The sequence below is a fragment of the Zingiber officinale genome, chromosome 6A (assembly GCF_018446385.1).
Source record: "Zingiber officinale cultivar Zhangliang chromosome 6A, Zo_v1.1, whole genome shotgun sequence".
In the NCBI taxonomy this organism is placed as follows: domain Eukaryota; kingdom Viridiplantae; phylum Streptophyta; class Magnoliopsida; order Zingiberales; family Zingiberaceae; genus Zingiber; species Zingiber officinale.
In genome coordinates, this window is record NC_055997.1 from 15,001 (window position 1) to 27,747 (window position 12,747).

At 36.1% G+C, this 12,747-nt stretch overlaps 1 protein-coding gene across 3 annotated transcripts; it reads left to right on the forward strand.

The window, feature by feature from the left end:
* Positions 1 to 4,437: 4,437 nt before the first annotated feature.
* LOC121995519 (DDB1- and CUL4-associated factor 8-like) lies at positions 4,438 to 12,665 on the forward strand. 3 transcript variants are annotated; one of them, XR_006115859.1, is made up of 6 exons: positions 4,438 to 4,892; positions 6,219 to 6,375; positions 6,489 to 6,566; positions 6,993 to 7,126; positions 7,300 to 7,437; positions 12,489 to 12,665. XR_006115859.1 is itself a non-coding variant. In XM_042549241.1 (4 exons), the coding sequence occupies exons 1-3, from the start codon at positions 4,629 to 4,631 to the stop codon at positions 7,098 to 7,100; spliced, it is 390 nt and encodes a 129-aa protein (XP_042405175.1). In that variant the 5' UTR covers positions 4,438 to 4,628; the 3' UTR covers positions 7,101 to 7,126; positions 7,300 to 8,025. The 3 variants fall into 3 exon arrangements, 1 of the variants encoding a protein (XP_042405175.1); XR_006115858.1 differs by having other exon boundaries at positions 4,438 to 4,832; XM_042549241.1 differs by lacking the exons at positions 6,219 to 6,375; positions 12,489 to 12,665 and having other exon boundaries at positions 4,438 to 4,832; positions 7,300 to 8,025.
* Positions 12,666 to 12,747: the final 82 nt, after the last annotated feature.

A 12,747-nucleotide genomic window follows, 5' to 3' on the forward strand; every position in this document is an offset into this window, starting at 1 on the left:
AGGGGTGTAATCGAGCCGAACTGAGCCGAGTCGAACTCTTGGATGTTTGAGTTTGACTCGTTTATAATAAAGTCGAACTCGAGCTTTATTTAACGAATATATTCATGCCTCACGAGCTTATTCAAGCTTTTATCGAGCCTAAGCGAGCTTAATAAATATAAATTATAAATTTAAATATTCATCAAAAATTAAATTTATAATTTTATTCTAATAAATAAATTTATAATTTGACTATGTTTTTCATAAGTAGAGTATAAAATCTATAAATTCAATATCAAAATTATTATTTTTTATTTAAAAATTGATTCATGAGCTTAACGAACATGTTCACGAGCTAACGAGCCGAATATTGTGAAGTTTGAGCTGCGTTTGTTTATCTTAACGAGCCTAATTAAATGAGCTCAAACGAGCTTTTATCGAATCGAGCTTCGAATAGCTCACGAGTGGCTTGCCTCATTTAACGTCCTCACAAGCTCTCTCTTTCTCCATCTCTTATCTATATTCTTTATCTCTCTCATGTATATTTGTAGAGATATTTCTTGTAAATAAGACTTCTCTCTCACCTAGCTTCCGAGCCTGTTGATTCTCTCACACCCCTATAATTTTTCTTGCTCTCTCTCTCTCACCGCCCCTCTCTATCTCACCCATAGTTTTTCTTGCGCTGACTGACACTCTCTCACCCTCTGCCTCCTCTCTTGCTAAGACACTCTTCTCTCTCTCCCATAATTTTTCTTGCTTTGACCTCTCTCTCTCACATTCTCTCTCTAATCGGTTGTCTCTCGTACCCATCATCTCTCTTGGCTCTCTCTCCATGGTCTCTCTTCCTAAGACATTCTCTCTCTAACCGGTTGTCTCTCTTACCCATCATCTCTCTATTGGCTCTCTCTCCATGTTATCTCTTGCTATGTGGTGGGATACTTATCAAATGAGGTTGCGGGGTTGAAACTCAGGATAGTCGGGGCATAAATTCTCGGTCCCTGTGCAACTCACCCCACCTGCCACATGCTCGATCAGGATGTTGTGATTTACCTCCCTCATGATGACCTTGAGTCGGGTATGGTGGAGACATTGGGGACAAACGATTTCACCTTTTACTACATGACATTCTCTCTCTCTCTCCCTTGCATCTTATCTCTCCCTATCAAGGACTCTCCCTCTTCCTCTCCCTCTTCCTCCCATATGCCGACTCTCTCAATTCCTTTGCGATAGTTTACTAACTAGTACATTAGCGGTTGTCAACTTAAAATAATTGAGATATCAAAATTATCATATGAATGAGTTTACTAAGATGGATTAGGTTAATTAGATAAACTAAATTAGATTAAATTGAATAATTATATTAATTTTGGTTAATTAGATTAATTAAATCTAATTTATTAGTTTGAATAGATTAATTAATTTATATAAGTTATATAGATTAAATGAGTATATGACATGACATACTAAAGTGGAGATTTTGATAATTTTGATAGTAAAGTTGGTGAAAATGAAGTGAATCACAGTACCTGTTGAATTCACAAGTAAACTAGTTGGTAGAGAATACTGCTATTTGTGACTGAGGAGTTCCTCCAAATTAAAGCTAATCTTAATGTTCTGATTAAACAGCCAAAAAAGCACATGGCTTCATGACTTTTATACATGAGTCCATTTTGATGTTTTCATCTTAATTAGATTAGGCTAATTAGATTTGTTAGATGAAATAAGTCTACTTATTTAGTTTAAATAGATTAAGTAATTTAAATATGTTAATAAATTAGATTACTTAGGAGAATAAGATCAATTAAAATTAATCAAGTAGATTATCCTATTGATTTAATTAGATTAATTAAATTAAATTTTTGAATAATAAAATCTAATATCTAAGTAATGAGTTTAATTACATTTAATAGGTTAAATCGGTAAATTAGATAATCTTAATATAGTTAAATATATTATTTAAATTCGATTAATAGGATTAAATAAATGTAATCAATGAGTTCAATACGATCAATTTAATCTATTTAATTTCATGCACTATAATTAATGAATTTTTGAAGATTAAGTAGGTTAATCAGATTATTTAAATCTAATCAAAGAGTTTAAATAAATTATTTTAATTGGATAAATAAAATTTAATATATTAGATGATTTAAATTCAATTGGTTAATTAGATAACTAAAATCTAAATAATGAGTTTATTAAGGTTAATTAGATGTATTAAATTGTTGTAATTAGGATGGTTAGAATAATTGAATGACTTCGAGGAATAATAATTGAATGAATTCAGGGAATTAGATTAGGTCAATTTTTATTAATTGATTGAATTCAGGGAAATGAATTAGTGAGTTCACTCCCCCCTCTCATGTTAGAGCATCTCAAATTCAAGATGCATCTAGCTACTTTCTCTCGTATATTAGACCATCTCCAATAAAATTATGCAACTCATGTTATGAATATAATAATTAAAAGTTCATTTAGAGCTTTAACCATTGGAGATATTTTAATATAATTTCATATTCTTGAGGTGACATATTGGAATTATGAAAAAAACTCATTTGGATTTCTAACCATTGGAGACACCCTTAAACTTGAATATAAATGTTTTGAAAGAGGCTTAAATTAACATTTGAATTTGACCCCGATATTTGCATATTTGTATTCGAGCTAAAAATTTTGAACTTTGAAAGATTAAAATAAGTCTAAAAGAGGTTTGTGAATGTATGATTTGGAATCTTGACTTTAAAATGTATGATTTTCATGAATAAGCGTAGATAGATCTTGATTATATCTCAAACAAAAAATTATGATATTGTCTATTTCCCTCACCTTCTCTCTCTCTCTTTCTCATGTACATAGATTATATATGTTATTTTGTATGATTTTACACACATCTTCTTGCATATGATCTATGTGTTTGTACAATTTTTTATCATATCTCAGTGTAATTATTACTTTCCGTACATAGATTTGTTTGATGTCTATTTTTATTTTCTAGAGCAATATGAAACGGAAAAAGACTTTAAAGGTGCAAAAGAATACCATTTTTTAAAGACCGAGAAAAGTCACTCCCTCCCTCCCTTTCTCCTCTCTCCTCTTTCACACCTCCCTCCTCTCTCCTCCCTCCCATCTTCTCTTTCACATAAAAAACACACTCTCTCTTCGTGAAACAAGCCTAAATGATGGAATTTTGGGTTGAAATCTCATATGTATATAGATCTTTGATTTCTGCATGTGCCATAATACACGGATCTTGATTCAGAGATCCGAATCAAAAGTTATGAGCTTTGGAAATAATTTTAATATAATTTGACGGCCATATAGATCATTGAATTCTGAACGCTTGTGCTGAAACGGAAATTGATTCTGAGTTCCGAGGCAAAAGTTATCAATAGGGGGGGTAAAAAAAATTTTCCGGGGCTTGGAAAAGGGCCTAAACGATATTTTTTGGACAAAAAAATTGGCCATTACGGAGGGCTAAAGCCCCCTGTAACAAATATAGATCTCTAAATTCTGGAACCGTACCAACTGACCGTGCCTCGTTTCGATTTCTGAGTCAAAAGTTATGACCTTTCAAAGTTTTAAAAATCACCGTAACCCCTTTTTGCCCCGTTCAACTTTTTTTTTACACCTTCCGCCCTACACGACACTTGTAGATCTTCTAATTCTCTTCGATTTGATATATTAGGGTGCCCCATAATTCATCCCGAGTCAAAAGTTATGTCCATTGGAAAGAGGTTTTCCGACTCATATCGTTAGCAAACCGAAATTTGAAATCTGCTCCGAAACGTGCCCGAACCTTGGTATTTTGGCTTGAAATTTGACGGGCGTGTAGATCTTTGAATTTCCCACGTCGCACAGCTGACAGATCTTGATTCCGAGTTCCGAGTCAAAAGTTATTATGATTAAATAGAATAAGTTACTTGAATTGCTTGGAATAATTTGATTAATTAAATTAATTTGTTTAAATAGAGTAGGTTAATTAAATCAAACTAATGGCTTTAATTTGATTAATTAAGTTAATTTAATTAATTAATTTCCTCGATCTTTCTCCCATGTTCTCTTGCTCGATCTCACTCTCAGAATTAAAAGTCAAAAGTGACAAATGGAAAGAGACAAGAGCAAGACATCGACACGTGTGAAAAATAACATCCTCCGACCATTCAAATAGGTTCCTGTTGGGATCAGATGTCTCCGAGTTCCACCTTAGTAAGAAGGGAACTTATCTTCACACTGTTTGCTCGCCAGCTTCCCATGCCCAAGTGTAGTTTGTCTCGCGCCGCACCAGAATGATTCTTCCTCGTCAAATCCGCCGTCCGTTTAGATTGGATCAGGCTAACCCCGCGCGGGAATAGCTCCCCAACTTCTTACCGACTGATCTCCATCAGACGTCTTCTGTGTCTCTGCAGATGGCGGGAAAAGAAACACGCCTCGCCCCGCCCGCCCACCCCCGCAGCCAAACCCTAGCTCTCGTTGATAAGACACTTCGCGGTTCACACCATGCCCTGGATTTTGGGAGGCCATCGAGAAGTCGCAGTCGCAGCGATCCTTCCTTCTTGACGATGAGGGGATTTTATGCCGGTTCAGATGATGGTGGTGATGAAACGGCGTGCGAGGCCAGAGATACATAGGGTCCTCCATGCCGGGTGCCGATGCCAGCGGCTCTAGGCCTCTCTCATCTGGGAAGCGGCTTGCCTGCAGTTACCAAGAGCACAGATGCGTGGCGTGCCAGGAGGATTTTGGTGTCCGTGGAGCGCCAGTGCTCCTTTGTGGGAAGGGGGAAGATGGGGAAACAGACCGCCCTGGGTTTTTCCGCCGAGTCCAAGCTGCAGGAAGCGCTGAATGCTGCCGTTGTTGTAAGTCTACCACACAAGCAGGATGATGACCTAGACGAGATTCTTGAATTTTCACTTATTGTTAGTCTGCCCTGCCACGATGGTCCCTTTGCTTACCTTTCACAATATCGTCTTCACAAATAATCTGGCTTTGTGGTTTTTATGATTTTAGACAGTCTATACCAATAATCTGGCTTGATTTTATGGTCCTACGGTCTTTCTTTAGAAGTTTGCATGCCAATATGCTTCTTCATTCCCTTTATTTGCCTCACACTATTGTGAGATATTTATAGTTCTCCCATTTTATCCCTACTGTGACTGTAATTTATCTACCAAATTACTTTATTGCACATGCACGAAAGAAGATTTTTTAGGAACTGTATTCTTCTTGGCCTAGTGTTATGCAGAGTCCCTGAGCAAAATGCTAATCATGATGCTTACAACAACTCGTATTCCAAAAATGCAATTACTTTGTGTGATTCTAGTAAACATATCAGAACTTGTGTTTAACGAATATGCATTCTCACCCACAAATTTCAAGACAGTTCATGTTGAATGTCGGTGTTGTTAATTATGAAGCTAAACAGAATGCCCTCCAAGAAGTCATGGTTAAGCCTATCTCTATTGAAACACCTGATCTCCATGTTGTGCTGACGACTCACTCAGTTTCATGGATGAGAGTGATGCCTCATCTTTTCTAAGGTGGACAACAGTAGCACCACATGTTCGACATTATGATTTTAAATTATTCCGTGATAGAATAGTCATTGAGAATTGTTGTATTTTTTGTGGTCAACCGTGCTTAAAAAGAATCATGCATATACCTAATTTATCAGCCTTAATTCATTATATGTGCAAGCTGTAGCAGCATAAATCCTGGTCGTGAAGTTGTTTGTGTACTGTTGGACATTGTGCATAAATCCTGGTCGTGAAGTTGTTTGTGTACTGTTGGACATTGTGCTTCAAAAGAAATCAACATGACTGTTTGTTCTTATGCTGATACTTCATTGTTTCTTTTTTAATCCTATTAGCTCTAATTATTCTAGCAAGATGTTGGGAAGGAAAACATACAACATAAATGACAATGCATAAATGGATGTGTATAGGTAGTAGAAAGAATAAAAGAACGAAATACTAATATTTGAGAGCAATTTTGTGATGCTCCAACCGATAATAAAGGAGAACAAAGGTGTAGATGGTGTAGCATGTTCAAAGACGAGCAATTTATTCTATAGATGTGCTTGCTGAGATAATACACCATTTTATCATATTCTCGAAATATACAAATATTACTTGATTATGGATGATTATATATGCATCATAAGACTATAACCAATGAAAACTTGTAAGGATAAAAAAATTACATAGTTGGACATTAAGAGCGTGTTTCCTATGTGTCAATGACAGGAACAATTTCCCGGTCCCACTTTCCCGCAACAAGCATGATAGGGACTTTTGCAGAAGGATCTTGCATGGGATTTTATCAGCAAACAGGGAACTGAATATGTGATTATGCCTTGGGGATTTGATCTACTAAATTCTGTTCCATGTTTTGGATGCCAAGGTATCCATGATTGATCATCAATGTTTTTCTTTTCCTTGCATCTTTTATCTAGTTTTTTCTGCTTGCATTATTTCTTTTACCTTTAAATTTACCTTAGTTGTGGCTGTTTTCAGGGCCATCAGGGTTGTGTCAATGCCATTGCATGGAACGCCAAAGGCTCACTTTTAATTTCTGGTTCAGATGACACTAGAGTATGTTTTCTAACCTATCATATCTAGAAGTATGATCTTCATATGCTAGACTTATTTTATTCCATTTTATTGTTATAGTTTACTAATATCATCCTACAATTTTGGATGTCATATTAAGGAATTAAATGTGATGGATTTTTAAGCGATGCAGTAGCTATGGTTGACACTTGACATTCCATTTTCCAATATGCTTATAATCTTAGAGCACTGTTTTCTTCATTGTACTTTCATTAGCCTGAGGAATAAAGAATTGAGTTTAGGCCTATTGACTTGGGGTAGGTGGCCGATGCTATGGAGATTAAAGAACTGAAGCACATCTTGCTTTTAACTCTTAGCTGATCTGCATTATTTAGTTTAACAAATAAGTTTGTTTTTGACGACTACCTACTTTTGTTTTTTATATTCAACTTTAATTTACTCCTGCAGATCAATATATGGAGTTACAATGACAGGGGATATTACATAGTATTGAAACAGGTCACAAAGCAAGTATATTTTCTACAAAGTTTGTTCCAGACACATCTGATGACCTAGTTGTATCAGGTGCAGGTGATGCTGAGGTATTGCTTAAAGTACAGTTGGGAACAAATTTTTCTTTCCTTTTTAGGGACTAAATTTTCAGTAAAAATCATACTTATTCTCATGTTAAATGTAAATCAGTCTTATATGTAGATCCAAAATTTCTCTCTATGGGAAAGGATCAGTAGCTTGATCACGGATCTTTTTGAATTAGGATTGGGAAATCTCTTGAGGTTTTGAGGTCATGTTGGAGCTGTTAGGTTCTCAGGACCTCAGGAATGGCCTACAACAGTCAAGTTGAAGGATGAGGGTGTTCACAGAGATTCGATGAATGCCGATTGTATATTAACAGGTATATATAAGGTTAAGTATCTCTGGATCTGTCTAGAATTTGTTCGATTTTTATCTAGCTGATTGTATATTAATAAATATATATAAAGTTAAATATTTCTAGACTCGCTCGAGATCAACTGCGAGCTGTTGGATGATTAAGTGAAGCGGTGGGTATAGTAAAAGAGGTACATATATCATGTTAGGTACACATGTGTCATCAATAGGAAGCTAATGCCTATAACTGATGCAACAGGTCATCTTCCTGAAGCATTGGTGCTATTATCTAAAATAAGTTAGGCTCGAAAGCTTGACAAGCATTAAATAGTTATAACATTTACTAACCTCCACTCCGTGGAGGATCAACGCCATGGTGGGGGTCAAAGTCAAGGTCCACTCTCTTATATCGCTGATTGGTTGGGCAACCCACTTGCTCGATCGAAATAAAGAATCTCCGGTCCGATATTATCATAGCTCGACCACGCGTCGAACTTTTGATGCTCTTAAGAGCCAAGTATTGGCAGTATAAATTGTTAGAATTTTTCGGGCCACGAAAACCACTTTTCGCGTCGCGGAAACCCCGAAACACCCTAGCCAAGGATCTCGTGCAAAGAAAAATCCGATTCGAAAAATTCCACGTATTTATATCATGCTTAATACCCGAATATGTTAGATCTACTCCTAGATCTATAGTTTAAAGAAAAACTACCTTTGATGCATGCCCTTCGCTTATCCCGCTCGACTAAGGTTGAAGTTGGATCTAGAGGGCACAAAGTAGAGCCCCTCTATATGTGTCCACACAAGCAATTAGGTGGAGAAGATGACCGAAACAAGGTGTGCTAGCACCTATGTGGTTTTCGGCCAAGAAGAGGAGGAAGAGAGGGAGAAGTTGCCGAGAGCACCAAGGAAGAAGAAGAATCAAAAAATTGAATTCAAAAATTCAATCAATCCACCATATCATGTGGCCGGCCACATAAATGTTATTAAGTGGGCAATTAATGCTCTTAATTGCCCCCTTAATGTGGCCGGCCACTCATGGGTAACCTCCCATGAGGTGGCAAGCATGAGGTGGCATGGTGATGTGTAGCATCCCCATTGGTTCTCCCATGCCACCTCATCAAATGTGGTGGCATCCAAGTCAAGTCAATATTGACTTTCAACCTTCCTAATTTGGCCAAAGTCAAACATGACCAAATTAACTCCCTTAATTGATTTATCCAACATTTGGATCATACTTGAGTCTAACTCATAGTCAAGTCAAACTTGCCTTTTATAGACTTTCCATATTTAGCCAAGTCAAACTTGACTTCATCTTTCCTCTTGGTTCATCATATGAACTAGTCTCCATCTATTGCTCTATGTGTGTGACCCTATAGGTTCTTGTCAACGTTGGCAATGTCCCTAAATCCAATTAGGGACATAAGCAATGAGAGGTATCTAGCAACACATCATTATACCAAGTTACAAGAATGTTGAGATCCAACATCACCAATACGACTAATAATTGTGACTCTCATAATATGTGACATTGTCCTTCTATCCTTGATATCTAGATTGATCTTATATGAGGCATAGACCGTGTCATCCTCCAATCAATCTAAGTGTCTTGAACTCCAAGTAGACTCACTATAATTAAATAAGCACAATATCACATATTGACTCATTTGAGCATAGCCATGCACTTAGTGGTCTCACTCTATCAAGAATCATGATGTCTCTCTCCCGTCATATAGGAGGGATAGATCCCATCTACATCACTCACATCCCTCCGCATAATTTGTTACATACCCAGTAATCGCCTTTATAGTCCACCCAATTATGGGTGACGTTTGAGGAAACCAAAGTATGCGACTCCTTATGTAGGGAACCATGGTGACTTCAGGTCAAAGGACTGATAGTCATACTAATAGTCACATGAGAAAGTATATGACACTCATATAACGATCCATGATACTTTCTCATGGCGGGTCATTCAGTATACATTCTCCAATGTATACCCATGTGTCAACTTGATATCTCATATCCATGACTTGTGAGATCAAGTCATCATGTTGACCTACATGCTAGTCTCAATGCATTAACATTGTCCTTCTATGTTAATACTTGACTAGGAATAATTAAGTGTAGTGTTCTCTATATCATCTCACTATCGATTTAACTAATCGATTGATATAGATATGAACCTACTACCCTAGGACATTATTATACTTATTTATATAGCACAAATACACACAAGTATAATAATCACAATGCCTTTATTTATATATCAGAAATATATGTACAAGAATATGATACAAAGAGTCCAAAAAGTAACCATCACATGATTGGCTCTAGGGCTCTCACTAACATAAATCTATACACATATTAAGGTAATCGTCTAGTAACAATTTTTAGCCACTCAACGCGATAAAATTAATATCAGTCATAAATTGTAAATCACTATGAACTGATTACTATGTTATTCAATCTCTTCATCTAAGTCTATATCTCAATTAATTCGGTACATTATGCATCATTACCAAATTAATCGTGTTACTTGATTTTCAAGATATAATACTCCTCTTGAATGATAAATCATTCCTCCTATAGTTATGGATTTCGAGTTATTAATATCTTTATCAAGCAGCTAGGATGTTAACTCCTTATCCAAGAAAGCGATGAATCTTTTATTGACTCGACACTATCTTTTTACGTTTTATCATACACCCAACTATCGCATTAATCATAATCCGTTTAAAAATTGCTTTTAACGATGTCAAATCACATAACTCCACGCATAGAATAAATAAAGGTCTCAAGTCAAAAGATCAGTTATACTCATTCATAAGAGGAATAACTAATGATGCTTAATATGTAGTCTATTTTTGAGCGAGCTGTGTTTAGTGTATCTCTAAACTCAAGGCACTCCCAAGTACAACTTGGATATCCATTCCTCGGTCTATCCCGACCTAATCATACTCAGTGTTGATCTAGATATCCATGCCCCGTCTAAATATCTGTCTGATCAAGGACTATTTTCAAATTAATATACATATTAATTTGTGATACTATCATTAACTATATATGTACAGAAAATTAAATAGAATAATAATTATTTATTTTTTATTAATTAATTATTCACAAAATACATAAGGAGTGTCTTGACACACAAGTGCACACACTAACAATCTTCCATTTGCACTATTGCCAAACACTACGGATTCAGTCCTACGCTCCTCACATGGGTCTCATGTTTCTGTAGAGGTAAGATCTTTGTGAGTGGATTTGCGATATTCTCGTTGGTATCTACTTTGCTAACCAACATATCACCTTTTTGATCAATCTCTCTAAGGAGGTGATACTTTCTTAGTACATGTTTGGATTGTTGTTGAGACCTTGGCTCCTTTGCTTGTGCTATGGTTGCATTATTTTCACAATATAGTACAATTGGATCAACAATGTTAGGAACCACTTCAAGCTCCGCTATGAAGTTCTTGATCCACACAACTTCCTTTGCTTCCTCTGAAGTTGTTATGTACTCGAATTCAGTTGTTGAATCTGCAACTGTCTCCTGCTTGGAACTCCTCCAACAAACAACTGCACCATTTAGACAAAACACATCCTTGTTGTCATTTTAGATTATCCTAATCTGTCTGAAAACTTGCGTCAGTATATCCTCTGACGACTATTTCCTCGTCTTCTCCAAAAATTAAAAACATGTTCTTTGTTCTTTTAAGATACTTGAGTATAGTATTTACCGCAGTCCAATGACTCTCTTCATAATTTGACTGATATTTACTCATCATGTTTAACGCATATGAGACATCTGGTCGAGTGCATATCATAGCATACATTATGAACCCTATAGCCGAAACATAAAGTATCTTGTCCATTCTACTTCTTTCTTCATGTGTTCTTGGACACATAGTCTTGGAAAGATGCACACTATGTGACACTGCATACCGAATTTATTCAGTATTTTATCAATGTATACACCTTGATTCAGCCCTATTAACCTGCTTTGTCTATTTCGGTATATTTTAATACCTAAGACATAGGTTGCATCCCTGAGATCTTTTATTGAGAAACATTCTCCCAACCAATTCTTGGTAGATTCTAGGCTAGGGATGTCATTGTCTATAAGAAGTATATCATCAACATACAACACTAGGAACATAATCTTGCTCCCACTAACCTTCTTGTAAACGCAAGGTTCTTCTAGATTTTTGATAAAAGAAAAATCTTTATTGACTTCATCAAATCGCAGATTCCAACTCCGAGATGTTTGTTTTAGTTCATAAATAGACTTATTGAGTCTACATAACTTGGAACTTAAGCTCTCGAGTCTCTCTATGTATTTGATCATCTTGAGTACATGAGACTCAACTTGGATTCCTTCCTCCAGCATGGTACGAAATAGTGCTCGAGAGGTTTTATACCTCTTTACTCTCGCACTCTCTTGTAAGAGCTCATGCAAGTGCTGATCAATCTCCCTAGCACTCATGTTCTCATGTTGTCTTTGTAACTCGAGAGACATAGAAGACAACATGATACATTGCACATCCAGTGCATCTTCCATATACTGAGAATAATACGATTGATCTTCCTATGAAGTATTGGGTGTAGGTTTTTTTAGTGGTTCATCTTTGAACACGTAAATTTTCGAGAATGCTTCGTAGTGATAAGGTACTTGTGCTTGCCATCTAAAATTTAAAATAGAGTTTCAGTATTTGTGGAATATATTTAATAAAGGTCTTTTATAATTCTTATTATTTTATTCAAATCCAACAACCCTCACTGTTAGAATCAGGAATTGATTAGTAACAATTCCTAATAGGATCTAAATTCTGAATCATATAAAATGCACAAAGTTGAGCTCTACCTACATGCTACATTCATCAAGTAGGCCTTAAATTGTTAATCACAAATCTATGTGACTTGCGGTATGGTCTTGTCGACCTACTAATAATTATGATAAATTATAGATATTTTGACACAAGCTCACAGTTGAGCTGTACCGATTTATGTAAAAACTCTAACTATTATCATAATTATTAGTTGAGGGCTTTTAACATTTGATCACTGTACTAGCAGCACGTCAACGAGTGGCCGAGGGCTCCCAATGACAGAACAAGGAGGAGAAAGACAAGTACATTCTTCTATGGTGGTATGGAATTTGTGAGATAAGGGATAGGTACCTAGGAGGAGTCGATATGTTTATGTGTGATGTTTGATTTGATGATTGTGTTGAGGTTTAATCGCTTTTCGAGATGTTCTTGCTCCGGCTTGTGATGTTTTTTTGGATTTTTGCAGGGATTTTAGGCATTTAAGATAGTATTGGGTTTTGTTCAGA